The sequence below is a fragment of the Monodelphis domestica genome, chromosome 4 (genome assembly GCF_027887165.1).
Source record: "Monodelphis domestica isolate mMonDom1 chromosome 4, mMonDom1.pri, whole genome shotgun sequence".
In the NCBI taxonomy this organism is placed as follows: domain Eukaryota; kingdom Metazoa; phylum Chordata; class Mammalia; order Didelphimorphia; family Didelphidae; genus Monodelphis; species Monodelphis domestica.
The window spans coordinates 231,754,956-231,780,359 of record NC_077230.1 but is presented as its reverse complement, the minus strand read 5'-3'; the positions used below and the strand labels follow the sequence as shown (position 1 = coordinate 231,780,359).

At 51.4% G+C, this 25,404-nt stretch overlaps 1 protein-coding gene across 35 annotated transcripts in view; it reads left to right on the top strand.

Annotated features, from left to right (window-relative positions):
• Positions 1 to 25,209, top strand: part of PHLDB1 (pleckstrin homology like domain family B member 1) — a 60,835-nt gene extending 35,626 nt beyond the window's left edge. For 7 of the 35 annotated variants that reach the window (XM_056794267.1, XM_056794265.1, XM_016433812.2 and 4 more), the window contains 17 exons: positions 405 to 533; positions 974 to 1,129; positions 7,408 to 7,518; positions 7,618 to 7,707; positions 8,942 to 9,085; positions 11,465 to 11,602; positions 13,985 to 14,125; positions 14,243 to 14,345; positions 15,103 to 15,147; positions 15,849 to 16,143; positions 16,247 to 16,337; positions 17,816 to 17,962; positions 20,588 to 20,704; positions 21,234 to 21,336; positions 22,565 to 22,650; positions 22,846 to 22,878; positions 23,666 to 25,209. In XM_056794267.1, the coding sequence (XP_056650245.1) occupies positions 405 to 533; positions 974 to 1,129; positions 7,408 to 7,518; positions 7,618 to 7,707; positions 8,942 to 9,085; positions 11,465 to 11,602; positions 13,985 to 14,125; positions 14,243 to 14,345; positions 15,103 to 15,147; positions 15,849 to 16,143; positions 16,247 to 16,337; positions 17,816 to 17,962; positions 20,588 to 20,704; positions 21,234 to 21,336; positions 22,565 to 22,650; positions 22,846 to 22,878; positions 23,666 to 23,806 (2,070 nt within the window). In that variant the 3' untranslated portion in view covers positions 23,807 to 25,209. The remainder of the gene's footprint in view (positions 1 to 404; positions 534 to 973; positions 1,130 to 7,407; positions 7,519 to 7,617; positions 7,708 to 8,941; positions 9,086 to 11,464; positions 11,603 to 13,984; positions 14,126 to 14,242; positions 14,346 to 15,102; positions 15,148 to 15,848; positions 16,144 to 16,246; positions 16,338 to 17,815; positions 17,963 to 20,587; positions 20,705 to 21,233; positions 21,337 to 22,564; positions 22,651 to 22,845; positions 22,879 to 23,665) is intronic. The other 28 variants (XM_056794294.1, XM_056794293.1, XM_003341296.4 and 25 more) reach the window with 25 other exon arrangements.
• Positions 25,210 to 25,404: the final 195 nt, after the last annotated feature.

Genomic DNA, 25,404 nt, shown 5'->3' with positions numbered 1-25,404 from the left:
ACTCCTTTCTCCTTCTCCACAATCATTTTTCTGCCCTTGATCCGTAACTCCCCACCTTCTCCCTTCCCTGTTGCCCTTTTTCTTTGCTCTGATCCCCACTCTGTTTTTTTCTCCTGTCTCCTCTTCTTCTTTCTCCTTGATTTTTCTTCTTTGTTTATTTTTATTTCCTCTTTCCTCATTCTTCTTCTCTCCTCTTCCCATCTTCCCTTCCTTTTTTCTCTTCTCCCTCTTCACAGCTCCCCTCTTTCTCTTTTCCTCCCTTTCATCTTGTTCCTCTCACTCTCCACTGCCCTCCCCCCCCACCCCTCTCCCTTTCCCATCCCCCACCGCATGGCATGGAGTTAGAAGTGTGTGTTCTGTTTTTCCCCTTTTTGTGTTGTATACCCCTTCCCCCCTCCCTCCAGGAGAGGGTGGAGCTGGCCGTGGGACGGAGTGAGCTGGAGGCCCGCCAGGCGCTGTATGATGAGCTCAAGACACAGCTCGATAACTGCCCCGAGTCTGTTCGGGAACAGTTACAGGAGCAGCTGAGAAGGGTCAGTTTCCCAAACCACTAGCCCCTATCCTGACTCCCCTGCCATGGTCTCGGAGCTGCCCTCCAGGGCCCTCCCTCGAGCGGAGCAGAGAGCAGAGTGGGCAGCGCCATCGGGCAGCATGGCCAGACCCTGGAGGAGGCACGCCTCAAAGGCTCTGAAGAGGAGAGGTCGTAGGACGGCTTGGCCCTTGCCATCTTCCTCCCGCCCTGGTTCACTGATGTTTCTGTGCTTCCTGCCGCCTTAGGCCTGAGAACCAAGATGCCCTTTTGGTACCATAAAGGGGCCTAAGGGGAACGCTGTGCCCAGGGGAGGGTGTACGTTGTTCCTTCCCAGTCCCAGAAATGCCTGCTGCCTCCCCGCTAGTCTGGCCCTGCAGGCCCCAGACGGCTCCCTGGACTACCACTGAGCCCCCAACCTCTCCCCAACCATTGTTGTCAAAGGAAGCTGAGGCTTTGGAAACAGAGATGAAACTCTTCGAAGACTTGGAATTCCAGCAGCTGGAGAAGGAAAGCCGCCTAGAGGAAGAACGGGAGCTGGCGAGCCAGGGATTGCTCCACAGCAGGGCAGAGCTGCATCGGAGCATTGCCAAGAGAAAGGTGGGAGCCCCCTCCAAAGCCCTTCCCTGGGCCGTCAGGTCAGCCTGGACCCTCCCGGGCTCCTTGTGAGCCTGGGGATATCCCGGGAAGTGCCTGGAAAGAGGTAGCCTGCGGCCAGCCAGAAAACAAGCATTTATTAAGCAGATACAACATAGGGATGTGTGCTTGGACCCCAGGCACTGTGCTGGCTTCTGGGGGCACAAAAGAAGCCTGGGGCCTGGTCCTACAGCCAGCCGTCTAATAGGAAAGGCAGCATGTAAGTAGCTAGCTCCACGTTCTATACGCACATCCAAATAGATGAAAAGGGGGAGCTGGAGGGCCTTGGACAGATGCCTGATTTGGGCTGAGGCTTGCAAGAAGCCAAGGAAATCGAGAGGGGGGCGTGAGGGGCAGAGCCTTCCAGGCGTGGAGGAGAGAGGAGATGTCATGTGTGGCCCACGAAGCCAGGCTAGAGAATGTAGAGAAGGGAGTAAGCCATAAACACAGTGCCTAGGGGTGCAGTGAGGTGGCTCAGGGCATTGAGAGCCAGGCCTAGAGACGGGAGGTCCTGGGTTCAAATCTGACCTCAGACACGTCCCAGCTGTGTGACCCTGGGCAAGTCACTTAACCCCCATTGCCTAGCCTTTACTGCTCTTCTGCCTTGGAGCCAATACACAGTATTGATTCCAAGATGGGAGGTAAGGGTTAAAAAAATAATAATGCAAAGATGGGCAAGGGCCAGTTTGTGAAGGGCTTTAAATTTGAAACAAGAGTTTTTTTATTTGCTTCTGGTGGTATGGGAGAGCCGCTGGAGCTCATTGAGAAGGAGGTCATCTCTGTAGTTTAGGAAAGTCCTCTTGGGAGGATGGATAGGAGTGGTGAGAGATTTGTGGTGAGGAGACTGGCTAGAAGGCTGCTAACATAGGCCAGGTGAGAAGGGATGAGGCCAGAGCTAGGGGGTGGCTATTCCAGGGAGAAAAGGTGAGAGATACTAGGAAGATAGAAATGATAAGATTTAGCATCAGATTGGATATGTGAGGTGAGAGGGAAATAAGGATAATACTGAGGCTTTGAGCCCGAGTGCCTGGGATGATTGTGGTACCCTTTAACCGTATTTAATAGACAAATTTGGCCTCAGACACTTCCTAGCTGTGTGACCCTGGGCAAGTCACTTCACCTCAATTACCTGGCCCTTATTGTCCTGTCTTAGAATTGATACTAAGAGGGGAAAGGAAAAAGAAAAAAGAAAAGAGGGAGAGAAAGAAAACGAGGAAAAGGAAGGAAGGAAGAGAGGAGAGAGGAAGGGAGGGGGGAAGGAAAGAGGCAAGAAACTCAGTAGAGGAGTGTAGGGGTAACTGGGAGATATCTGGAAGTCCCCCTTTCTCCAATTTCTTCCTTGTAAATCCAACTGATTGCAATTCATCTTCCCATTTTCAATGATTGCTCAGGGAAGGAGGAATGGGAATGAACAATAAGTAAGCTCAGACAGGCAGCTAAGCAGTATAATAGCTAGTCAGGAAGACCTGAGTTCAAATCCTGCCTCATCCACTGACTGGCTATGTGGTCCTGGGCAAGTCCCTTGTCCTCTCTCAGTCTCAGTTTTCTCATCCATAAACTGAGGGTGATAATAGCACCCATCCCACAAGATTGTCTTGAAGATCAAGTGAGGTAACACTTGCAAATCTTAAAGTGCCATATAAATTTTATCTATTATTATTATTATTATTATTATTATTCAGTCCTCAGTCTTGTCTTATTCCTTCACAGTTCTGTTGTCCTATGGAGAGAACCACAAGCTCTGTTAAATCTCATGAATGAAGTGCCTAGGTGATTTGCCCATTTTATAATAAACCAACTGGAAAGCATTTGTGGTGCTCTAAGCATCTTTCAATGGGTCCATGATCTCATTTGGACAGGGCGCCCCCTTCTGGCTGTACAGTTAATAACTCTGGAACAGCCCTTCATCCTTTGATCTGCATAAACAACCTGCCCAACATGTGGGGAGGCCTTCCTCTCACGTTTCTTTTTTCTAACTCTCATCTTCTGCCCAAGTATCAGTTCTAAGACAGAAGGACAAACAGGGTTACGTGACTTTCCCAGGGTCACTCAGCTAGAAAGTATCTGAAGCCAAATTTAAACCCAGCTCCTCCTGACTCTAGGCTTGGCATTTTATCCACTGTGCCACCTAGCTGTCCTCTTCCTCTCTCTTTTCAAAATATTTTGTGGATAGGTTTCTCTGCTTCTGTTTTCCTTAGGGATATCTTTTATACCTTTTCTTGCATGTCAATCGTCTCTGGCTCTAATCCACAGCCAATTGATCTCCCTGCCCCCTCCCTTCCCCTCACATCCCTCTTGAATTGGTTGATGCAGTTTCGATTTTCCTGATATCAGGTTGTTCTATATGCTATAAGGCAACTACATGCAATATTGCAATGCTAAATGGCAGCATTAAGAACACATTTTAAAAGCTATTCTTCTTGTGATGATGAATAGAATCACTACCAAGTAATAATAATGTTTTAAAAGAGGGGTTTTTGTTGAATGGAGCAGCTTGGGATTGGTGGAAGAGCTTAAGTTTCCTTCAAAAATGCTTAGAAATCTTCTATTTTATTAAATGGCCATATTTTCCCTTGAAAGAATATAGTCAGTTTTGAATTAAGATTGTGTATTGGTTCCAAGGCAGAAAAGTGGTAAGGGCTAGGAAATACGGGTTAAGTGACTTGCCCAGGATCACACAGCTGGGAAGTGTCTGACGCCAGATTTGAACCTGGGACCTCCCATCTCTAGGCCTGGCTCTCACTCCACTGAGCCACCCAGCTGCCCCCTGTTTTATTGTTTCTTGCTGCATCATAAAGTCATTAGCTTCTATTTTCCAAATTCTAATATTTAAAGACTGATTTTCTTCCATGGCTTGTTGATCCTCCTTTGCAATTTGGTCCATTCTATTTTTCATGGAACTCTTTTCTTCATTGGATTTTTATGCATCTTTTTCCACTTGACCAATTTTACTTTTTTGGTTGTTATTTTCTTTATATTACTTTCATTTCTTTTTCCCATTTTTCTTCCTCCTCTCTTAGTTGATTTTAAAATTCCTTTCTGAGCTCTAACAATACCTGAAATCAAGAAGTTTTGTATGTGATTGCTTTGATCTCCCTCTTCCCTACTGAGTCCATGCGTTGCTCTTCTTTGTCTCCATAAAAATTTTCTTTGGTTAGGTGTTTCTTTTACTGTTTGCTCATTTTCCCAGCTTCTTTTTGCTTGTGGACTGTGAGTTTCTGAAAACTGTTGATTCTATCTCCTCTGCTGATGGCTTGCAGGACTCAGAGGACTGTGAGCTATTTTGACCTGGGGTAGGGGCTTCACCACAGGCTTGAAAGGGTCAAGGGCTACACTGCGGGCTTGTGCCAGAGCTTGGGACTTCAACAGGTGGGTGTGGGGTACTCTGCTGATGGCTTAGATAAGGTCCCAGGATCCCAAAGTTGGCCTATGCCCAGGCTCAGAATCTGGTGCAATAGGTGGGGGGTGATCAGTTTGTACTTCTCTATGTGTACTTTTATTTCTGGTTCCCCCTTATCTTGTGAAAAACGACAACCTTAGCCTACTTTTCAAGTAGTTTTCTGCAGGAAAGCCCTTCATGCCATCTCCTTTTTGGTTCCGTGACTTAAGTTGGTTTGAGGTGCTATTTTAAGGGTGATTTGGAAGGCTTCCCAGAGCAGTTAAGGCTTTTGCTGCTACTAAGCCACCATCTTAATTCTGCCCCTACTTCAGTTTCCTAAATCCCCATTTCCTCCTCTTTTTCAATTCTGGGCCTTGTTCATTGTCTCTCTGTGTAAATGTGTGCACATGCACACAATGGGACTTTCCATCCAACCATTTGTTATAGCCTGGATACATATATATTTGTATCTTATTGGAGATAACATTCACAATTTATTCTTCAAGTATCAAATCTGTAGCTGCATTTGATATTCTCTTGGTTCTATTCATTTTGCTGTTCATGATCCTGTGTAGATCTTTCCAAGTTGTTTTGTTTTAAAATTAGCCTGCTCATAGTTTCTTATGGCACAGTAGTATTACATCACGATCTCCATTCCTTAATCAAAGAGCATCCCCTTCATTTCCAAACCTTTGCCACCGCATAGAGAGCTGTTATAAATATTTTGGAACATATAGGCCTTCTTCCTTTTTCCCTGATCTCCTTGGGAAAGAGACCCACTAATGGTATTGCTGGATCTAGATGTGCTATTTTTTTCAAAAGGATGATTTCCCTCTCCATTGCTTTTTGTTGTTTGTTTGTTTTTGAAGTAATGCTTTTTAATCTTCTGTCATCTGCTTCCAAAATGCTTTGCAAATGAGGTTATAGTCTAAATTTGTGTCACTTTTGACTGCCTTGTCTCTTTGCTATTATTTTAGGCTCTTTTAACCTTCTTGTGGCAACTACTTTTATATTGTTTAAATTTCTCTAACAAAGAGTAGTAATAAGAATCATTGTCTTTTCTGTTTCCCATTTTTTAGAGGTATATTCTCCTTAGTCATTGGCTAATTAGCTATATCCTTTCCCTTAGCTCAATTCAGTGGCCATAATTACCCAGTATGTACCAGGCACAGTGTTGGGTCCTGGGGAGTATAAAAAGCATTGAAAAAGTCTCTGATCTCAAGGAACTTGCATTCTCCTAAGAGAAAATAGCATGGACACTTAAGTAAATACATAATGTAGGTTCCATCTGGCTCTAAAAGTAAGCCAATCTGATTGTAATATAGATTTATTGCATGAGAGAGAGTAATATAAATTTATTTTGGAAAGTTAGTTTGGGAACCAGATTGTGAAGGGCTTTGAATGTCAAAGAAAATAATTTGTATTTTTAACTTGAGAGATGGTAGGGAGTTATTAGAGCTTCTTTAGCTAGGTGAGTGGCATGATCAATCAGCCTGTCAATAAGCATTCATTGAATAGCCTACTGTGTGTCAGATATTGTGCTAATAAGTTCTGGGGACAGAAAAAGATACACAAACAGTCCCTGTCTTCAAAGAGCTCATAGTCTAATGATCAGACCTGGCCTTTAGGGATATCAATTTGGCAGCTGTATGGAAACTGGACTTGGAAGAGGGAGAGACTGATCAGCAAGACCAATTAGGAGGTGATTGCTAGAATCCAGAGGTGATGAGGAGCTGAACCAGGAGAGAGGGGATAACCAAAGCGATAAACTCATAGGAGGATCTAGTAGTGGTTACCAAGGAGAAAAGGGGGTGGGGGGGTGAAGGACTTGTAAAAGGTAATATTACAGTTGTCCCAATCATCTATTAAGAGGAATCAGTCAACCTAAAATCTAGTTCACTTCTAAAGTTGGCAGAAGATAATCCTTCTTCCTCACAGATTGTAAGAAGCTAAGTTTTCAAGACTTGCTCTCTTGTGGGTTCCCCCACATTGTCTATCCCTCTTTTTCTACCATTATATCTCCTGGCCTCCTCCTTTCTAGCCATGTCTCTCATTTTTAAAAAACCTTTACCTCATGTCTTAGAATCACTACTGAGTATCAGTTCCAAGGCAGAAGAACAGTAAGGGCTAGGCACTTTGGATTAAGGGTCACACAGTTAGAAAGTGTCTGAGACCAGATTTGAACCCAGGACCCTCCTAACCCTGTCCTGCATTCTGTATCCTGCTACACTGGCCTCCCAGCTGTTCCCAGAACTCAACCTGCCATACTACCAACCTGGTTTTATACAGACTGTTCCCCGTGCCCAGAATGCTTCCACCTGGAGTCTTTGGCTTCCTTCAAGGCTTGATGAGCTCAGGTGCTACCTCCTTCTAGATAGCCTCTTTGATTGACTTGGTTATTTGTGCTGTTCTTAAATTAGTTTGTATTTACTCATCTATTTGCACATTGTTTCCCTCAGTAGAGGAGCTGTTAGATGGCACAGTGGATAGAACATCAGGTCTTGAAGTCAGGAACACTCATCTTTCTAAGGTCAAATCTGGCCTCAGACACTTACTAGCTGTGTGACCCTGGACAAGTCACTTCATCCTATTTGCCTCAAACCTTACCTGTAAAGTGAGCTGGAGAAAGAAATGGCAAACCACTCTAGCATCATTCCAAGGAAACTCCAAAATGGGGAAGAAGCAGAAACCACTGAAATGGCCGAACCCCAAAACTCCTCTTTAGAACATATGCAAGGACTCTCATTTGTGTGTCTTGGTGTCCTCCGTGCTAAAACGCAGCTGCATTTACAAACGCATCTATCATGTCCAGGCCATCCCTGTTCTGCAGTCTGACTGGCTCTCCTTCTGTGCCCTTCCCCAGGAGCGCCTAGCGGTGCTGGAGACGCAGGCCACGCAGATCCGGGCCCAGGCCGTCCAGGAGTCGGAGCGGCTGGCCCGGGAGAAGAACTCCTCCCTGCAGCTGCTGCACAAGGTACTGTGGGGCTGGGGCCGGCAGCGGGCCAGGGAGAGATGAGGGGCTCGGGCTGCAAGGAGCCCCCTCGAGACGTCTCTCCCCATTCCCTGCACTTAGGAGAAGGAGAAATTGGCAGCCCTGGAGAGACGCTACCAGGCACTCACTGGGGGGAGGCCTTTCCCTAAGGCCACAGCAGCACTCAAAGAGGTAACGTGTGGCTTGGAGGGTGATGGTGTCCGTGCTGGGGGAAGCAGTCAGGGATGCAGGCATGGCCGACGTTGAGGGCTGGGAGTTGAGCTCTGTCCCGGGCTCCCCCACTGGTCCTGGTACTCAGGCTGCCTCCGTGGGGCGAGGCAGCCTAAAGCTCGGGAACATCCGGGGGTTGGCAGAGGGAAGAGGAGATCTCTGCCTCAAGGGGCAGCTAAGAGATTTGGGGTCTACGTGGCTGATAGGAGGCGTCGTGAGGCTGGGACTGGAGGCAGTTCTCTGGCAACGGGACTTGGGGTCTGGTTTGTATTTATTTTTGTAAATCTCACCGACACCTCTTGTTTTTGCGTCACTGACATATGGGACTCTCCCCTAGCAGACACGTAAAGCGGGGGGGAAATCCCACAAAAGCAACCAGTGTATAGACGTCAGATAAAAAATCCGGCCTTCCGTGTCGTGCTCTACAACTGTAGACTTTCCATATCTGTAGAGAAGCAGGTAGAGGTTAAGGCAAGTTTTGAAATCTGGATCTAAGCTGGTGACTCTGAAGTAGACGCTGGGGCCTTTTCCAAAATGCAGCTGGGTGGCTCAGCGGAGTGAGAACCAGGCCTAGAGACGGGAGGTCCTGGGTTCCAATGTGGCCTCAGACACTTCCCAGCTGTGTGACCCTGGGCAAGTCACTGAACCCCCATGGCCTAGCCCTGACCACTCTTCTGCCTTGGAACTGATACATGGTATTGATTCTAAGTCAGAAGGGGAGGGTTTAAACCCCCCAACAAAATACAGTCATCAGTGTTTGCTTTTCTGAAGTGCTTTTCGGTTTACAAAACCCTTCCTGATTTTCCCAAGGACCCTGCTGGAGTCGTCTTATCTTCATGTTACCACGAGAAGCCTGAGGCTTAGAAAGGTTAAACAGTTTGCCCAGGGTAACACAGCTAGTCTGTGTTAAAGTCAAGAATTTGCCGTGCACAGCTGGGAACAGTACTCTTTCCGCTCTGTCTGGCGTGAAGTCTGGGCCCGTGTCCGTGGGCCTGGAGGGGCCACAGGGCTGCTAGCCCTGGGATTCGCAGCCGCCCGCTCCCTATGGTCTCTCCCTAGAGCCTCCCTTGGCCGGTGACCCCCCTGCCCCCGACTTCTTCCTTTCCCACACACAGTGCGCCTGGGGCCTGGGGTGGGTGACTGAACTGAGAGTAAGCCGTGAGGACCCCCTACTCACCACAACCCCTCTCTGTAGGATGATCTGCATATCTCTGAGTCCTCAGAGCTGGGGCTGGAGACTGAGGCTCTGGGGTCGTTCCCCAGGCCATCCCCACCCAGGGCCGCCGCTGGCCCCCTAACCCCACCTGCCTCCACCCAGCTCTGCCCCAAGACGCAAGAGGTAATCACTGCTCACTGCATGCCTGCTGCCTGTGCCTGCTTGGCCCCATTCGTGCCGCTCCACCCCTCTTGTGGGGGCGCTGGAGAACGAGCTTGGGGGCAAACACGGGATGATGGCTTTGGCTCCAGAGTTTGGAACTCTCCGTGTGTGTGTGTGAAAGAGATTCTTTTCCTAACCTAATGCGTCTGCTTGACCCATGCCAAACCAACAGGCCAGATTGTGTTTGTTTGCTCACATTTGTACTTCATTCATCTCCCATCTTAAAGCAAATGAATTCTCCCCGTTCTTCCTTTTCTCTTGTGACTGGTGGTGTGTGGCCCGCTCCCTCCTGGAGATGGTTGGCTGGCGTGTCCCTGCTCGGGGCACCAAGCATCCAGGCACCGTGCTAGCTTTTCTGAGAGGATCTTGAGCTGATCCCTGCTCAGGGTCTCTTCCTGGGCGCTCTCTTATCTTCTCGATGGTACCTCCTGGCCTTACCTTCCTTTCCTCCGCCTTCTTGAGGGTAGATGGAGGTCCACGATGGCTCTGAGCAGCGTTGTTGCTGGTTTGCTGAGGTTGCATGTGTGTGTTCCAGGCATTGGGGTGCCCGCTCCTTGGTAGGCATGTGGACCTTGGATACCTTGAAGTCCTGGTTTTTAGTGGGCACCGAGTGGCATGTCTGTAGGCTTCCTGTCATTGACCTTGGACAAGCCCACTGCCAGTGTGGAGTGCTGTGGTTCCCTATAGCTAGGAGAGTTAGAAACCAATGGGTCACCCCAGTGACACGAGCACTGGGTAGCTTTGGCATCCCCAGGCTATGGAGACAAAAGGTGCCAGGGTTGTGGATCTTGTGGGAGAAAACTAAGCAGTTTCCGTTCCTCTGTCCCATTTTGGATTTGGATGCCTGGCATGGACTATTGGGCTTTTGGCTTGGCTTGAAGTGTTGGATGCCTGGTGCCAGGGCAGGGTGCTGCTAATCTCTTCTCCCTCCTCCTCCTCCTCCTCGTTCTTGCCATGTGGTCTAGGAATATGTGAGTCTGGCAGATGTTCTCCAGCTCTGTTCCCGCTTGGACCCCAGTGCTTCTGCGCCTCTCCCCCATGCTCTCGCTCTTTCCCTGCCTGCCAATGAGGTACCCATCATTGAATATGCCCAATGATGTTCATTGTGTGCCAAGTGGGCCCCCAAATTGTTCTAGACCTTTCTGGATTGCACACCAAAGGAGACATCAGCAGTGACTCAAGAAACTATTTCTCAAAAGGCACATGACCCTGTGCCCCCAAAGGAGAGGGCTGGGGGTGGCTTGGCATGGGGCTGGCATAGGGGTGGGTTGGAGATAGCTATTTTCTTTTCTCCCAAGGCATCTCAAAGCCTATTCAGCAATTAATGGCCTATGGAATGCCCTAGACTTCCTACTGACATTGAGAGAACCCCAAGGGGCATAGGAAACCCCAGCTCACTGGGTGCCCTGGATGCTATAGGAATTCCAGCTAGCAGGCAAACTCCTTCTACTTGATCCTTCATCTCCTTTCCTTTCCCTTACCACTTGCTAGGGGGCTTCTTTCTCTTGGGCATTGCTTTTCTGTTAACTTCTCACTTTCCCTCCCATGCCTTGTGCCCCCAAGTATGTGACGCTTGAACAGCTAAAGGAAATTTGGGGCAGTGGCCAAACGGGCCCTGTGCCCATGTCCCCAGCCCCCACACTCGGCCCTCCCCTCCCAGGCTCTGCCTTCCAAGCTGCGCCTCAAGCCACCTGCCTTCCTACTAGGCCGCCATCTTTCTCCTCTTCTACCTCCTCCTCCGTCTTACCCGAGGTTTGTGATTCCCATATTGTTGCTTCTCCCTGTTTCTACCCCTCCCCATACAATCATCCGTGGGTGTGTCTGTGTGTGTGCCAAGGCTGCAGTGTGGCTCTTGGGGCTGCCAACATCAGAAGCTCTGCTCCTGCCTACCCCAGCTTGCCAGTCTACTGGGGTTAGGTAGCAGTGCCCAGGGCATATGGAGCTATACACAAGGCACTGGTGGGGGTTATGGTTGGCATAAAGGTATTTCTGTGGTGATGGGGTTCTGTTCTAAGGCCTTGGCTTCTCTTTGCTCTCTGTATCTTTACTGTAATGGCTTTCTCACTGTGTTTCTCTTCATTCTCTTTATATTCCTTTATTTCCCACCCTTCTCTTTCCTCATGTTTGTCTTTACTATTTTCTTCCTGATCTCTCATCTTTTTCCCTTCCCTTCATTCCTCTCCTGTTTTCCCTTTTCCTCCTCTTCCCCCTCTTTTTTCTTCTCTTCCTTTACCCCTCTTCTCTTTGTTTTTCCTCCTTCCTTCTCTTCTTCCTCTATGTCTCTTTTTTCCTTTCTCCTCCCTCTTTTCCCTTCTCCCTCTCTTCCCCCTTTTTCTCCAGATGGAGAAGCTGTTACTTCCTGCCCTAGACTTAGAGCAGTGGTACCAGGAGCTCATGACAGGGCTCGGGGCTGGCCCATCTGCCTCCCCCCGCTCCTCCCCTCCACCTCTGCCTGCCAAAGCATCCCGACAGCTGCAGGTAACATGCCCCGTCCCCAATTCAACCCTAACTCCAACTCTGCTCCATTCTGTTCTCTTACTCCTGGTGAGCTCTCACCTAGGACTGAGTAGAACATCCTTAGCTGATAAAAACAGAGGTGGAGTATGAGAATGGGACTTTGGCTGGGGTCTATGAAGTTCTGAGAAGTGGACTGTTCTGCAATCAAAAGCTAGGATGAAATGGATGAAGAGAAATGAAAGATCCAAGGGAAGTGCTAAATTGGCACCTCCTCTAAGGAACTGGAACCAGGGTGAGAAGGAGAGTGAAGCTCTTTTGGTCAGTAGATACTTATTGATTACTCACTGTATTCTCAGCACCATGCTATGTGAGGCAGATTCCACTCAGCCACTCCTCTCTGAGCCCAGCTCCAAATATGAGATGCTTTTCACTTACACTTGTAGCTGGAGTTGGGATTGGGAGGCTTTGTCTATTGAGTAGCACCTTTACATAACTCTGAGTATGAGATTACATCCTTTGAGACTGATATTTCCCAGATCAAATTTGCCACATCTTACTGTCCAATAATGTCCAAGCAATGGGCAGTTCACACAGGGTCAGGATATTCAATAAATAATCATTCTTTGAGCTCTTCTATGTGCTTGACATTGTGCGATAGATATGAGAGAGAGAGAGGGAGAGAGAGAGAAGGAGAGAGAGAGAGAGAGAGAGGGAGAGAGAAGGAGAGAAAGAGAGAGAGAGGGGGAGAGAGAGAGAGAGAGAGAGAGAGAGAGAGAGAGAGAGAGAGAGAGAGAGAGAGAGAGAGAGAGAGAGAAGGAGAGAAAGAGAGAGGGAGGGAGAGAGGAGAGAGAGAGAGAGAGAGAGAGAGAGAGGGAGGGAGGGAGAGAGAGGGAGATGGGGGAGAGGGAGAGAGAGGGAGAGAGAGGAAGAGAGAGGGAGAGAGAAGGAGAGAAAGAGAGAGAGAGGGAGAAAGAGAGAGAGAGAAGGAGAGAGGGAGAGAGAGAGAGAGAATCATTAAACATAAAATGGTGGAGAGGCCTTGAGAATTGAGATAGAGAATCAAATCCTACTCAGAACCATAGAGGGTATAGTTTGGGACAAAGGAGCAATTGCCAACAAGGTTTCTATAACTTGAGGAACATTGGAAAGGCCTATTTATTCCCCAGTTCTCTCACCCCCTGGCCTTCTACCTGCCAATCATTTCAATGGTCCCTGAAATTCTACCATTAAAGAGTCATTCCCCTGGGTCAGAAAGATCAAAGAGGATGAAGACTGAATTTAAAAGGTTATCAGATTTTGTTCTCCAAAGTTATATGACCCAAACTAGCTCCCTCTCTTACTTTCCTCCTTCCTCCTGGCACTGGCAAGCAATTCGATCTGGGTTATACATGTACCATGCAAAACACATTTCCATATTATTCATTTTTATAAGTGAATAATCTTATAAAACCAAAACCCCCAAGCATATACCCAAATAAACAAGCGAAAAATCGTATGCTTTCATCTGCATTCCTGCTCCAGCAGTAGGTCATCAGATTTTGTAGCTGGGTTCATTGAACTTGAAGGAGAGAGACAAGATGGACAAGAGAATGTAGTGATTGTAGATGACACCAGGATTTTAGTATCAGAGGGGGAAATGGGATAGTAATTTGAGTGGATAACAGAACCATGGGATGATCTTTGAAGGATGACCATGGCCTAGCATGAGAAGAAGCTGATAGAGGAGATATGGAAAATCATGTGAAGAGAATAGATGATCAATAGATGAGCTCCTAGAGAAGAGAGGGAGAGAATGAGATTGAGGCTACGAGGGATAGGGTTGGTCTTGGCCAACTGGTTAAATCCCAGAGACTGGATTGAAGGAAGTGAAGATAAGTGAAGGTGTAAGGGGGTTTGGGAGGTAAGGATTCAAGTGATTCAGCCCATACCTGGACAGGAATCACCTCTATAATATCTCCAGCAAGTGGTCATCCAGGCCTCTGCTTAAAGATGTCTAATGACCAGAAGCTCACTACCTTCCCAAAACAGCTTATTCTACACATGAGTATCATTAAGAAGTCTAAACTTGTCTCTTCAGCTTCCACCCAGTTATTCCTTTTGCCACATGGAGACAAGAAGAAAATAGTCCGATTCCTGTTGGAACTTTTCAAGCCATTGAAATGCATTAGCATGAATTGCTACATCTGACCTTTTCCAAGACCCTCATCAGATAGATCCAGACAGGGAAAAGAGGGGCTCGCATCAGGAGATGCTGCTCAGGAAGGCAGGCCTCAGTGGGGAGGAGGGGGCCTGAGGGGCCAACAGGAGAAGATAAACCATCTGTCAGAGACCAGCCCCTCCTGGGTCCGTGGTTTGAGAGGGGGACGCGGGCTGCACCGAGTGAGCTCTGCTCCTCTCTCCTAGGTTTACCGTTCCAAGATGGAGAGTGAAGCTGGCAGCCCCCTGCCTCGTACCCGCAGCGGGCCCATCCCCTCGTCCTCTGGCTCATCGTCCTCATCCTCTCAGCTCAGCGTGGCTACCCTGGGCCGCAGCCCCTCCCCTAAGGTCTGGGGGGCCTATTGGGGCTCTACAGAGGGTGTATGGGGGTGGGCGCCATCAGACTCATCAGAAGGGGTTCCTGTCTCCCTGCCAAGACTCCGATGTGCTTCATTTCCCTTACAGAGTGCCCTCCTGAGCCAGAATGGCACCGGGAGCCTGCCCCGTAACCTGGCAGCCACCCTACAGGACATCGAGACCAAGAGGCAGCTGGCCCTGCAGCAGAAGGGTGAGTGCCAGTGCGTCCCGGCTTGGGCCTCCACATCACAGCTCCCCCCACTCCTGGTGCCCCAAGCCTGCTCCTTCACAAAGACTGCTTATTTGAGTTAGGACCCTAGCCCACAGCGGGAGGGGTTTTGTTTTATTATCTTAAGCCCTTACCTTCCATCTTGGAATCAATACTGGGTATTGGGTCCAAGACGGAAGAGTGGGAAAGGTTAGGCAAAGGGGGTTAAGCGAGTTGCCTAGGAAGTATTTGAGGCCACATTTGAACCCAGAACCTCCTGTCTCCAGGCCTGGCTGTCAATCCATTGAGCCACCTAACTGCCCCCTAGCAGGAAGGATTTGAGAGACAGACAGACAGACACACACACACACACACACACACACACACACACAGGAGGTGTGGAGATAGAGGAGAAAGAGGGTGGAGATAGATCGTGACCCATTGGGAGCATTGCCTTGCACATAGTAGGTATTTAATAACAGAACCAAACTGACCACTCAGGACATAGCCTCCTCTTCCCTAGAAGTTCCAGTAAGTAGGCGAGACCCCTGGGGGAGCCCTGGGGGAGAGCATCCCGGACTCCGCTTCAGGGACCAGAAATCCCTGGTTTCCGTGTGCCCTCCCTTCCTTGCCTCCCATGTCCTGTGTTTTGGAATCACAAATGTTTTGAAAGCCCACGTCTGTGCCTTTCTCTCCTCTCGTGCCCTCTGTGTCTCCTTTCTGCCCACCCCCATCCTCTGTCCGGCTGCCCCCGTGCCAGGCCAGTCACTTCCTGCAGCGCCCCTGCCTCTCGACGACACAGCAGGTAGAGCGGTGGGCACTGTGGGCATTGCTTCTGGCCCGACGATTCCTCCCTCCCTCCCCCGTGGCAGCTGCATGACGGCAGATCTCCCACCCCGCCAGGCCCCGTGCCGGAGCCCTTGGCTCCCGGGGCCGAGGGCTCTCATGCTTAGCTGTGTTGGGGCCCTGGCCTTTGTGGGGAGTGGAAGTAGCCTCTACCCCGAACTCTTGGGGGCATCGTGCCTCTCTCCTGTCTTCTCGCGTCTGGCCCCTGTGTCTGTCCCCCGTCACTTACCCTTTCTGTCCTTTTCCATCCTGGCTGCTGTTGCAGGGCCTGAGCAAGGCCCGACTGGCAAGCCAGGGAGCCTGCCTGTGACTGGCGTTGCTTTCCAAGGGGGTGTGATGCATGTGCTCTCCCCAGCCTCTCTGGCTCCTGGCTGCAAGATGGAAGAGGCTGGCCAACCACTGACCACAGGGAGGGTCTGTGGGATGGACCCCGAGCGGGCAGGAGGCTGGGGGAGCTGGAGGCACTGAGCTGGCTGCTGGGTGTCTGAAGCCTCCTGAGGGAGGGCATCCTGCGGGGAACCGCCAGGGCCAGCAGCCGCCGCTGGTGGGCTCCTTCCCCCGGAGGCCCTGTCCAGGGGTCCCATCGCACTTCTCCGGGGAGCTGAGCGTCGGCTCCCCTCTGGGCTCTGGGCCCACCGTGACGCTCTCTTCCCCGTGCAGGGCAGCAGGTGATTGAGGAGCAGAGGCGGCGGCTGGCCGAGCTCAAACAGAAGGCCGCGGCAGAAGCCCAGTGCCAGTGGGAGGCCTTGCACGGGGCGGCCCTTTACCCCCCGGCCTCCGCGGGCTTCCCCCCTCTCATGCACCACTCCATCCTGCATCACCTGCCCGCCAGCCGGGATCGGGCAGAGGAGGGGGAGCATGCCTACGACACGCTGAGCCTGGAGAGCTCAGACAGCATGGAGACCAGCATCTCCACAGGGGGCAACTCGGCCTGCTCCCCTGATAACATGTCCAGGTAATGCCTGCCGTGGGCACTGCCCCCGGGCCCTCTCCCAGCGCCTGGCCTGGCCCCTGGCCCCTCCCATGGTGGGCCTACCTCTCCTTTCCCTCCCCCTCAGTGCCAGTGGAATGGACATGGGGAAGATTGAGGAGATGGAGAAGATGCTAAAGGAAGCCCATGCTGAGAAGAGTCGGCTCATAGAATCTAGGGTGAGCCCGATGGGGGAAGTGGGCTGGATTGGGAGGGAAGGGGCTGGGCCTGCCGTCAGGAAGATCTGAGTTCAAACCCAACCTCAGACACTTACTAGCTGTGGGACTCCAGGCAAGTCATTTAACCCTTGTTTGCCTCAGTTTCCTCATCTATAAAATGGGGATAATAATAGCGCCTCTTCCCAGAGTTGTGAGATAAATGAGATCATTTTTATAAAGTGCTTAGAATGGTGCCTAGCATATGGCAAGTTTAGTAAACATTTGTTATCTTTCTTCCTGTTCCCCAATATCCTTGCTTCCTGAGTGGAACATGCAGGTGATTGGACAAAATTAACAGAATCCCTTCTCTGTGTGTGAAAAAGAAGGCAAAAGCTTCCTCCCTGCTTTGGAGAAGTGGGAAACTACAGACACAGAAGAGCTCAAATGCCATAAAAAGGGGTTGATTTTTGGTTTTGCCAAACTTTTTTCTCTTTGCCACAAGTGAAATCTGTGTCAAGGATGGGGTCAAGGGAAGAACTTCAGAATTTCAGAAAGTATTCAGAAATGAAGGGGAAATAAAAACAAAAAATAGAGCAACCAAATAAAATTAAGAATCAAAGGTCACACGAATGGGTCCATGAGCGATTCGGTCCGTGCTCCAGGAGTCCTGAGGAGGGACGTGACCAGGACCCGGGGTGGTTAGGAAACCCGTGTGGAGGAAGGTAGGCCTCGGGAGCAGGGATGCCACCTTTTGTCAGCCCCGTCACAGAGGGGGCTCTGAACTCTGCTTTGGAGATCTGGGCAAGTTGAATAATGAGGCAAGTATCTATTAAGCACCTCCTGTGTACGAGGCCCTAAAGAGGCCAAGAGCCCTCCCTCCTGGAGAGGACGTCTGTTCGACCAAGGTAAATCACCTGCAGATTCATTTGTAGGAGGAGCGTGGAGAACATGAATCCAGGTGCAGGCACGCTGGGAAGGAGCCTCCGCAGCCTTCAGAATCTTGTCCCCTTTTTCCTCCCGGTTTGGGAGAAGGGTCCCAAGAGAGGGATAGGCCTGATAGGCGCGGTGTGCGACAGCAGTCTCCAGGCACGTCCTCCCCTGAGGAGGAAATGTGACCTTCCCCTCCCACATCACCCCAGAGTCTGCTTCCTGGGGCCCTCTTGGTTGCCTGATGCTAGGGATGACGATGGCCATATTTCCTTTTTTGTAGTTCGCAAAATATTCTTCTTAAGAGCTCTGTCATGCAAGTGCTCTCATCCCCATTTTACAGATGAGGAAATAGAATCTTTGATTTGAGAATTGATTTGCCCAAGGTTGTAGAGCAAATAAGTATCAGAGCTGGGATTTGAACCTGGGTCTTTTGTAGTGACATGTCCTGAAAGAAGTATAAGAGGCAAGGAATAAGAGTTGAGAGGACGGGCACTTACACCGATCTGTTGGGAAGGGTGTGAGAGGCTCTGGGACCTCACCCTCCTTCCTTCTGCCCACTGAGGACACAGGAACGGGAGATGGAGCTACGGCGGCAGGCCCTGGAGGAGGAGCGGAGGAGGCGGGAGCAGGTGGAAAGGCGGCTCCAGAGTGAGAGCGCCCGGAGGCAGCAGATGGTGGAGAAGGAGGTCAAGATGAGGGAAAAGCACTTCTCCCAGGTGTGTGGGCCCTGGGGCTGGGAGACGGTCCCAGAGAGGGGGGACCCGGGGCCTCCCACTGGTGAGCCAGACATGGGGGTCTGGAGGTCCGTGTGCGTGTGTGCACATAGGCACTCGAGGCACTGGGTAAGGGACACTGAACCTGGGATGTCTTAGGGGTAGCAGCGGGCAGTGAGGTGGCACAGTGGATGGCGCACTGGGCTCGGAATCAGACTTCTCTCCTTGAGTTCAAATCCGCCTTCAGACACTTACCAGCTGTGTGATCCCTGGGCAGCTCACCTAATTTTACTCGCCTCAGTTTCCTTATCTGTAAGATGAGCTGGAAAATGAAATGACAAACCACTCCAGGATCTGCCCAGAAAACCCCAAATGGGGTAATGAAGAGTCAGACACAACTGAAAAATAACAACAAAATTGGTAACTCCTTTGACCAGTGTAGGTCAGTACCTTTTTCTACAATTTGGACTTAAGAGAGTTCCCTATAGCCCTGAGAAACTAAATGGCTTCTCTAGAGTCATACAGCCTTACATGTTAGAGGCAGACTTGAACTCCGTTCTTCCTGGATTTCAAGCCACCGCTATCCTTCTCAGGCCATAAAGCATGCTTTTGTTTAGGAGAAACCTTCCATCAATTTTTCCACATCTCCTAGGCTAATGTGGTATTTCATGCCCCTTGGGGGAAGAAGGAAAGGTTTGAGTTTCTTCTGCCACTCTCCTGGGACTCAGGGTCTGCTAGAGTTAGACCAGGAGATGGGAGTCCCAGATCCCTCTTTTCCTATGGAATGAAGCTTAAAAACTCAGGTACAGGGACCACAAGGTGATACAGTGGAAAGAGTGCTGGGCTTGGAGTCAGGAAGGCCTGAATTCAAATCCAGCCTCAGCCACTTCCTAGCTGTGTGACAAGTCACGTCACCCTATTTGCCTCAAAATACATAAATAAAATTCAGGTAGAGGTACAGTCTGACCAGAGCTGGAAGACTGTGTTCATTTTTGTGGACTAGATTTTAAGAGGGTCAAGTTGGCACCTATTCAGAACCATGACATAGGAGATTCTATGGGGCTATTTCGCCTGGAGAAGAAAGGACTTGTGGGCTAGGCGATAACTAGCTTTATCCATGGGTTTGAAAAGCTGTCATATAGAAATGGGATTCGATTTATTCTGTGTGACTCCAGAAGGGAGAACGAGGAGCCCCAGGCATATGGTGGGTGGAAGGAGAGCTGGCATTAGGCAGAAGGTCTGTGTTCCTATCCTACCTATCCATCCATCCATCACTCTATCTATAGATATAGATATACTGGAAAATCATTTAAGTCTTCAGGGTTCCGAGGCAACTTTCTAAGTCTATCAGTTGCTGAAGAAAATTTGGATCTTCAGTGGTTGGGGGAGCTTCTGATGGGAGCTCCCAACATGGATGAAATCACAGGTGCAGTCATTCATACATTGAGAAAAAAGGACTTCCTAACAAGAGTTATTCAGGGAGTGAGTTCCCTGTTCCTGGGAGTATTCAGACCGAGTAGAGGTGGTCACCCTTCAGGGATGGCATAGTGGAGAGTCATCAGTGGTTCAGAAGGTTGAGTCAGATAACCCCTAAGTTTTCTTCTAACTAAGATTTTTCTTTCTTTTATCATCTTGTGGACTTTGCTTAGGAGATGACTCCGTTAAATTTTCCGAGTTAAATTGTCAAGTTTGAGAACTAACCAGAAAATTGTTTATTTTAAGCTTAATGTTGAAAATCTTTCTAAAATGCGTATCCGCTTTTCCTGCCTCAGTAAGCAGAGTAGGCTGAATGGAGGGTCCCTCTTCAGAATGTCAGAGGGCTGTGCTGTAGCTGTTGACCCTGCAGGAAACAGTGATGACTCGTGGCTGACTTCAGGGCAAATCCAGGAATCGCTGGCTTCTGTGAAATGGAAGGCCCTGGTCCCAGCGCGCCTGTTGTCATCACGTGCATTTCTCCTTAGGGAGAGATTGTTCAGAAAAGAGAACTCCATCCAGGAACAGGAATTCAAGTCTTAGAATGATGGTGCTGGGAAGAGCCTGGCCAGTGGCCTGCACCAGAGGTCTGTGCCCAGATGAGGGGGCGCACGCGAAGCGTTAGCGGGTTCTAGTTAGTCACGGAGGAACATCCTCGAGAGAGCAGCACACTAATCCCAGGTGGCTTTGTGTCCGGCCCATTGTTCCAAGGTAGTTTGCGTCTCCTCTCCTGTTGGCTCTAGGAATGATGGAAAGAGGAAAGAAAGGGTAGGGCGGCGGGAGGACCCAAGAGGTCCCGTCACTCGTTGGTTTGGAGCCCTCGTCTTCTGTCCGGCGTCAGTTCTGAGGCGGAGAGGCAAGGGCTAGGCGATCTGCAAGCGTCCTTGGGCCCAGGACCTCCTGACTGCAGCGGCCCCCCAGGAGCTTGTCCCAGGTCACACGGCGAGTCGGGTGCAGCCAGGACCAATGTCCACGTAGCCTCCGCGGCCCCCTGTGAGGGATAGGAGGGCCCCACTGAGGTGGGCCCGGAGAGGACCACGGAGGCTGCTTGAGCATTTTGGCCCGGGAAGGAAGAAGAGGCTCCCCAAGACGAGTCAGAGCAGGGAGTGAGGAGACGTCCCTGACATCCTCCCCCTTTCCCCTCTTCTCCCGTAGGCACGGCCCCTCACCCGATACCTGCCCATCCGCAAGGAGGACTTTGACCTGAAGACGCACATCGAGTCCTCGGGCCACGGCGTGGACACCTGCTTGCACGTGGTGCTGAGCAGCAAGGTACAGTGTGTATGAGCCGCCCCTCCTCGCTGCTCCTAGCCCGGCCGGGGGGAGCCAGGGACAGGGCAGCGGGCATGCAGAGGGGCTCTGGCCTGAGCCGGAAGGGGTGCCGTGGTCCTGGAAGACTGGAGGCCCACCTCACGGGGCGCGCCGTCTCAGCGACCGAGGGGCAACTTTGTTGTCAAAGGACGCGGATTCAAATCCCGATCGCCACGCTGCCTTAAGCAAGACACCTAACTTGTGTGGGCCTCGGTTTCCTCAATTGTAAAAAGAAAGGACTGGACTAAGCACGTGCTAGCCCTAGAATCGTCTCCCCTGGGCTCTTCTCCGGTCCCCCATCAGGGTTCCACCATTCAGATGCCCTCCCCCTGCCTCCGGCCCGCTCCCCTTGTGCTTTTTTAAAAAGCCGAGGAAGTTGGGGTCTGGCCTCGGACCCTCCCCCGCGCAGTCCTCACTGGGAGAAGCAGCTGCCCAGGAGGCGGGGTGTGCGTGCCGGTCCGAGGTCTCCTGTTGTCTGGGCTCTCACCAGGTCTGCCGGGGCTATCTGGTCAAGATGGGGGGCAAGATAAAGTCCTGGAAGAAGCGTTGGTTTGTCTTTGACCGGCTCAAGCGCACCCTCTCCTACTACGCCGGTAAGTGCGGCCCCTCCTGCGTGTGCTCCCGCTGGGTGGCTGGAAGTCACGCTATTCTTTATCCTAACAGCAGCTAACCCATGGAGGCAGCTGGGTGGCTCAGCCGTCTCAGGCTGGGCTCAGCCCTCTTCAGGACTCAGCTTCTCCCTTCAAATTCCCGTAACCAAATGATCTTTCCAGGTTCCTCCTAGATTAAAAACGAGGATTTTGACAACATGAAGGGCTTTTTTTTTTTTAACCTTCTTCTGGGCTTCAACTGGGTCCCAGAAATGGTGTTCCTGGCATTCTGACTTTCAGGTAAATGGCAAGTTACTCCTTTTCCTCTCCTTCCTCATTTAATTAAAAAAATTAAATTTAAAAATTAATTAAGATTAAGAAACCAGAACATTACAGATTACCCCAATGGGTGCTGTGGAAAGAACCCTACGGCCTGGAGTTCCGCATTCTCACTAGGGATTCTCTCTCTTTTTTTTAATCCCTTATCATCTTAGACTTAGTCCCGTGAATTGGTTCCAAGACAGAAGAGTGGTTAGGGCTAGGCCATGGGGGTTAAGTGACTTGCCCAGGGCACCCAGCTGGGAAGTGTCTGAGGCTAGACTTGAACCCAAGACCTCCCATCTCTAGGCCTGGCTCTCCATCCACTGAGCCACCCAGCTGCCCCTGGGGATTCTCTTCTTAACTGGGTAAGTCATTTAACTTCTGAGGTCTTCAGTTCCCCCAAATGTAGAATGGGGAATGATAATAACTAACATTTATTTATCGCTTTAAGGCTTGACAAGCAATTTTCATAAATTATCTCCTTTGCGCCTCACAATTACCCTATAATTTGTTGTTCTGCCGCTTCAGTCACGTCTGGCTCTTTGTGACCAGGTGCTATTATTAGCCCTATTTTACAGGTGAGGAAGACTGAGGCTAGGAGCAGTAAAGCCATTTGCCCAGGGTCAAACACCTAGTACATTTGTGAAGCAAGGTTCAAACCCAGGTATCCCGGGGGCCACTCCTGGCGTGACATTCCGTCTCCTCTGCCTCCTTTTTCCTGCGATAGAAATGTCAGCCATTACTTATTCTTTGAACCCTTACCTTCCAGAGAAGGGGTCGGAGGACAGGCAAGGGTCGTCTCCCATTCACAGAGAAGGAAACTGAGGCTGCTAGAGGCGGGATTCCTGCCTCTCCGGCCTCCCCGGCTTTGTTGTCCCTGCGCGTCAGTCCTGTGTCTCTCTCTTCACAGACAAGCATGAAACGAAGCTCAAGGGGGTCATCTATTTCCAGGCCATCGAGGAGGTATACTACGACCACCTTCGAAGTGCTGCCAAGGTGAGGGGAGAAGGCGGTCCTCTGAGAGCCTGACCCCGGGGGAGCCGGCGGCCGGCCTCCTGGAGGGGGGAGGGTGTAGCCACTGGCAGGACCCGGCAGGTGTCAGGAGGGGCTCAGGAACTCCAAGCTCTGACTTCTTCCACGGCTCTCCTTGACGTGTTCTCCTTTCTTTCCCTCCCCCCGACCCCTCCCCAGAAGAGATTTCTCAGCTTCAGCCTGGTGACTGAGGTACCCCCGCATTCCAACCCGCAGTCCTTTCATCAGCGCTGCCCCTCCTTCCCCTGGCCTCCCCCGGGCTGCAGCGGATGGCAGAGTGGCAGGGAGAGGTGGGCAAGCTGGCGGGGCCACCCGGACTGCCCACGAGGGGCGGGCATGCTCTTAGACTCCTCCGGCCCGCAGTGGCAGCTGCCTGGCGCCTTTGGGGGTAGGAGGAGGGGAGTGAGATGGCCATCTCTGAGGAGGCATCATTTGAGTGGGTGGGCGGGAAGCCAAAAGCTGGGGAGAGGAAGGCAAAACCTTCAAGCAGGGGGGGCAGGGCCGCGCCTGAACCGGGGAGCCCCTCCTCCTCTCCAGGGTCCGGATCCTTCACCCCCAGCTTGGCCTGCTTCCCTGGGGCTCATCCCACCCGCTCCCAGCTCCTAACCACCCCTTGACACTCTTGTCTCCCAGCTGCCTAAGTGTGTCTAACTGCGGTTCTGGATCCTTGCTGTGGGGGGTCGGCCTCGGCTCTGGCTCTTCTTTCTAGTTGCCTGGGGGGGGTGACTCGCCTTCCCTGGCCTTCCTCCGTCTCTTTGGGGCGGGGGCACAGGGAGAATGCCCGGGTCTGCCCAGAAGGAGGCTCTGAGGACGGGCGAGACAGATCAGGAAAGGAGCGCCGGAGAGGGGGCCAGCCTGGCCCCGGGTCTGGCCTCGGTCTGAACCCCCGGGCTGGGGGCACACGCCAGGCCTGTTCCTGTCTGCCTGGGTGCCGGCAGGGCCGGGGGCTGGCACCAGACGCCTCTTCCTTCCTCTACAGAGTCCCAATCCTGCCCTGACCTTCTGTGTCAAGACCCACGACCGGCTGTACTATATGGTCGCGCCTTCCCCCGAGGCCATGCGCATCTGGATGGACGTCATCGTCACCGGCGCCGAGGGCTACACCCAGTTCATGAACTGACCTGGAGGGATGGGCCTCCCTGTGCCCCTGCTGGGGAGGCTTGGGACTTACGCCCAGATCTAGACTGGGAGATCTGGACATCCCCCAGGAGGGGAGAGCCTGGATTTGATGGTCTGGGGAAGACACTTTGCTAACCTCCAGCAAGCTTCTCACGCCTTCCAGAGTCAGGGCTCTGGGCTTCCGGTGCGGCCAGGAGGGGAAGTGGGGATGTGGGTGGGTGTCCTCCTTGGGTCTCCCTGGGCCCCTCAGGAGCCCTCCAAGGAACAGATCGGGCCGAGGGCCATTCCCATGGCCTGTGCTGGCTGGCGTCTGGGACGGAGGATGAAGGTCCCTGTGTCTTCCTGGCCCCTTTTCTCTCTTGGAAAGGATAAGCTTAAGGTACCAGAATCTGCCAAAGATCCCCTCTTCATCTCAGCCCCCTTCCCAGGGGCCTTGAGGGCTGAGCGCAGCCACACCCCGGAGGAAGCAGACGGGGTGGTACCAGGGCTTAGTTCCCAAGGCCCCTGGGTCTCTCTCCTCTCCCTTCCCCAGTTTATTTTTTATGATTTTGTTCACGACAGAGGAAGTGGTACCATTACTGTGGTCACAGCCCCATCTCCAGCGATTTAGAGCCATGCTTATTCCATAGTTGTCCCTCCACCCCATTCCCAGCATTGCTCTTTCCTCAACCCTCCTGGCTCTGGACCCCCCTTTTGGGCTGTACCCCCCAGTCTTCCCAAGGCTACTTGCTCATGATTTCTTTACTCTAAGGCCCTTGGACATCTCACCCCCGGGAGAGGGGACCTGACCACCCTTCCCTCTCCCCCTCGCCATTCTCTTACCACCAGGCCCCGATGCACTAGCCCTGCCTGGCCCTAGGTCTGGGCCCCTTCCCCCTCCACTCGTGCCTTGACTGGAGCCAGAGGTTGCCAGGGTCTAGGGGTATGGAGACCCAAAAAGGAGGTGCAGGGTCTGGGGTGAGTGATGAAGCCTGTCTTGGGGCACATCCTTGCCCAGGGCAAGGTCTGTCTCTTTAGATTGTTTTCCTGGGAGGAGAGGAGTTCATTAAATGCCCACCCTCACCCCCACTTCTAGGAAGAGAATAAGCAGCCCCCAAGGTGAAAAGAACCAGTGGGGGGGGGATGAACTGTGCACCCCCAACCCCCCTCACCAGCTGTGTCCTACCCCATTTTGGCCTCAGGAATGTGGCAGGGAATACCAGGCTCCCACCCATACTGGTCCTAGCCCTTTAGGCCTTAACACTATTCCCTCTCTCCAGTCCAGACTTTCTTCCCTTCCTGCCTTTCTTCCCCGTTTGCTTGGGGCCCGAGTTGCCTGGGTCCAGGCTGGGGTTGATTGATGGGTTCCCCCCCCCAGTATTTGTAAACAGATCAGCAAAAACAATAAACCATTTGAAATAATCAGCAGAAGGGCCTGATGTGGGGAGGTGGGGGGAGGGAAGAATGGTGATGGGAGAAGTGATCCTTATGGAACACATTATGGCCCTTCAATGGATTCTCAGGCTCTGAAGTGACTTGGTTTACCCTCCCATGCCTTAAACAATCCCCATCCCCAACCATTCTAGTCCAACTCTTGGCCTTCAGAAACAGTGAAGGACC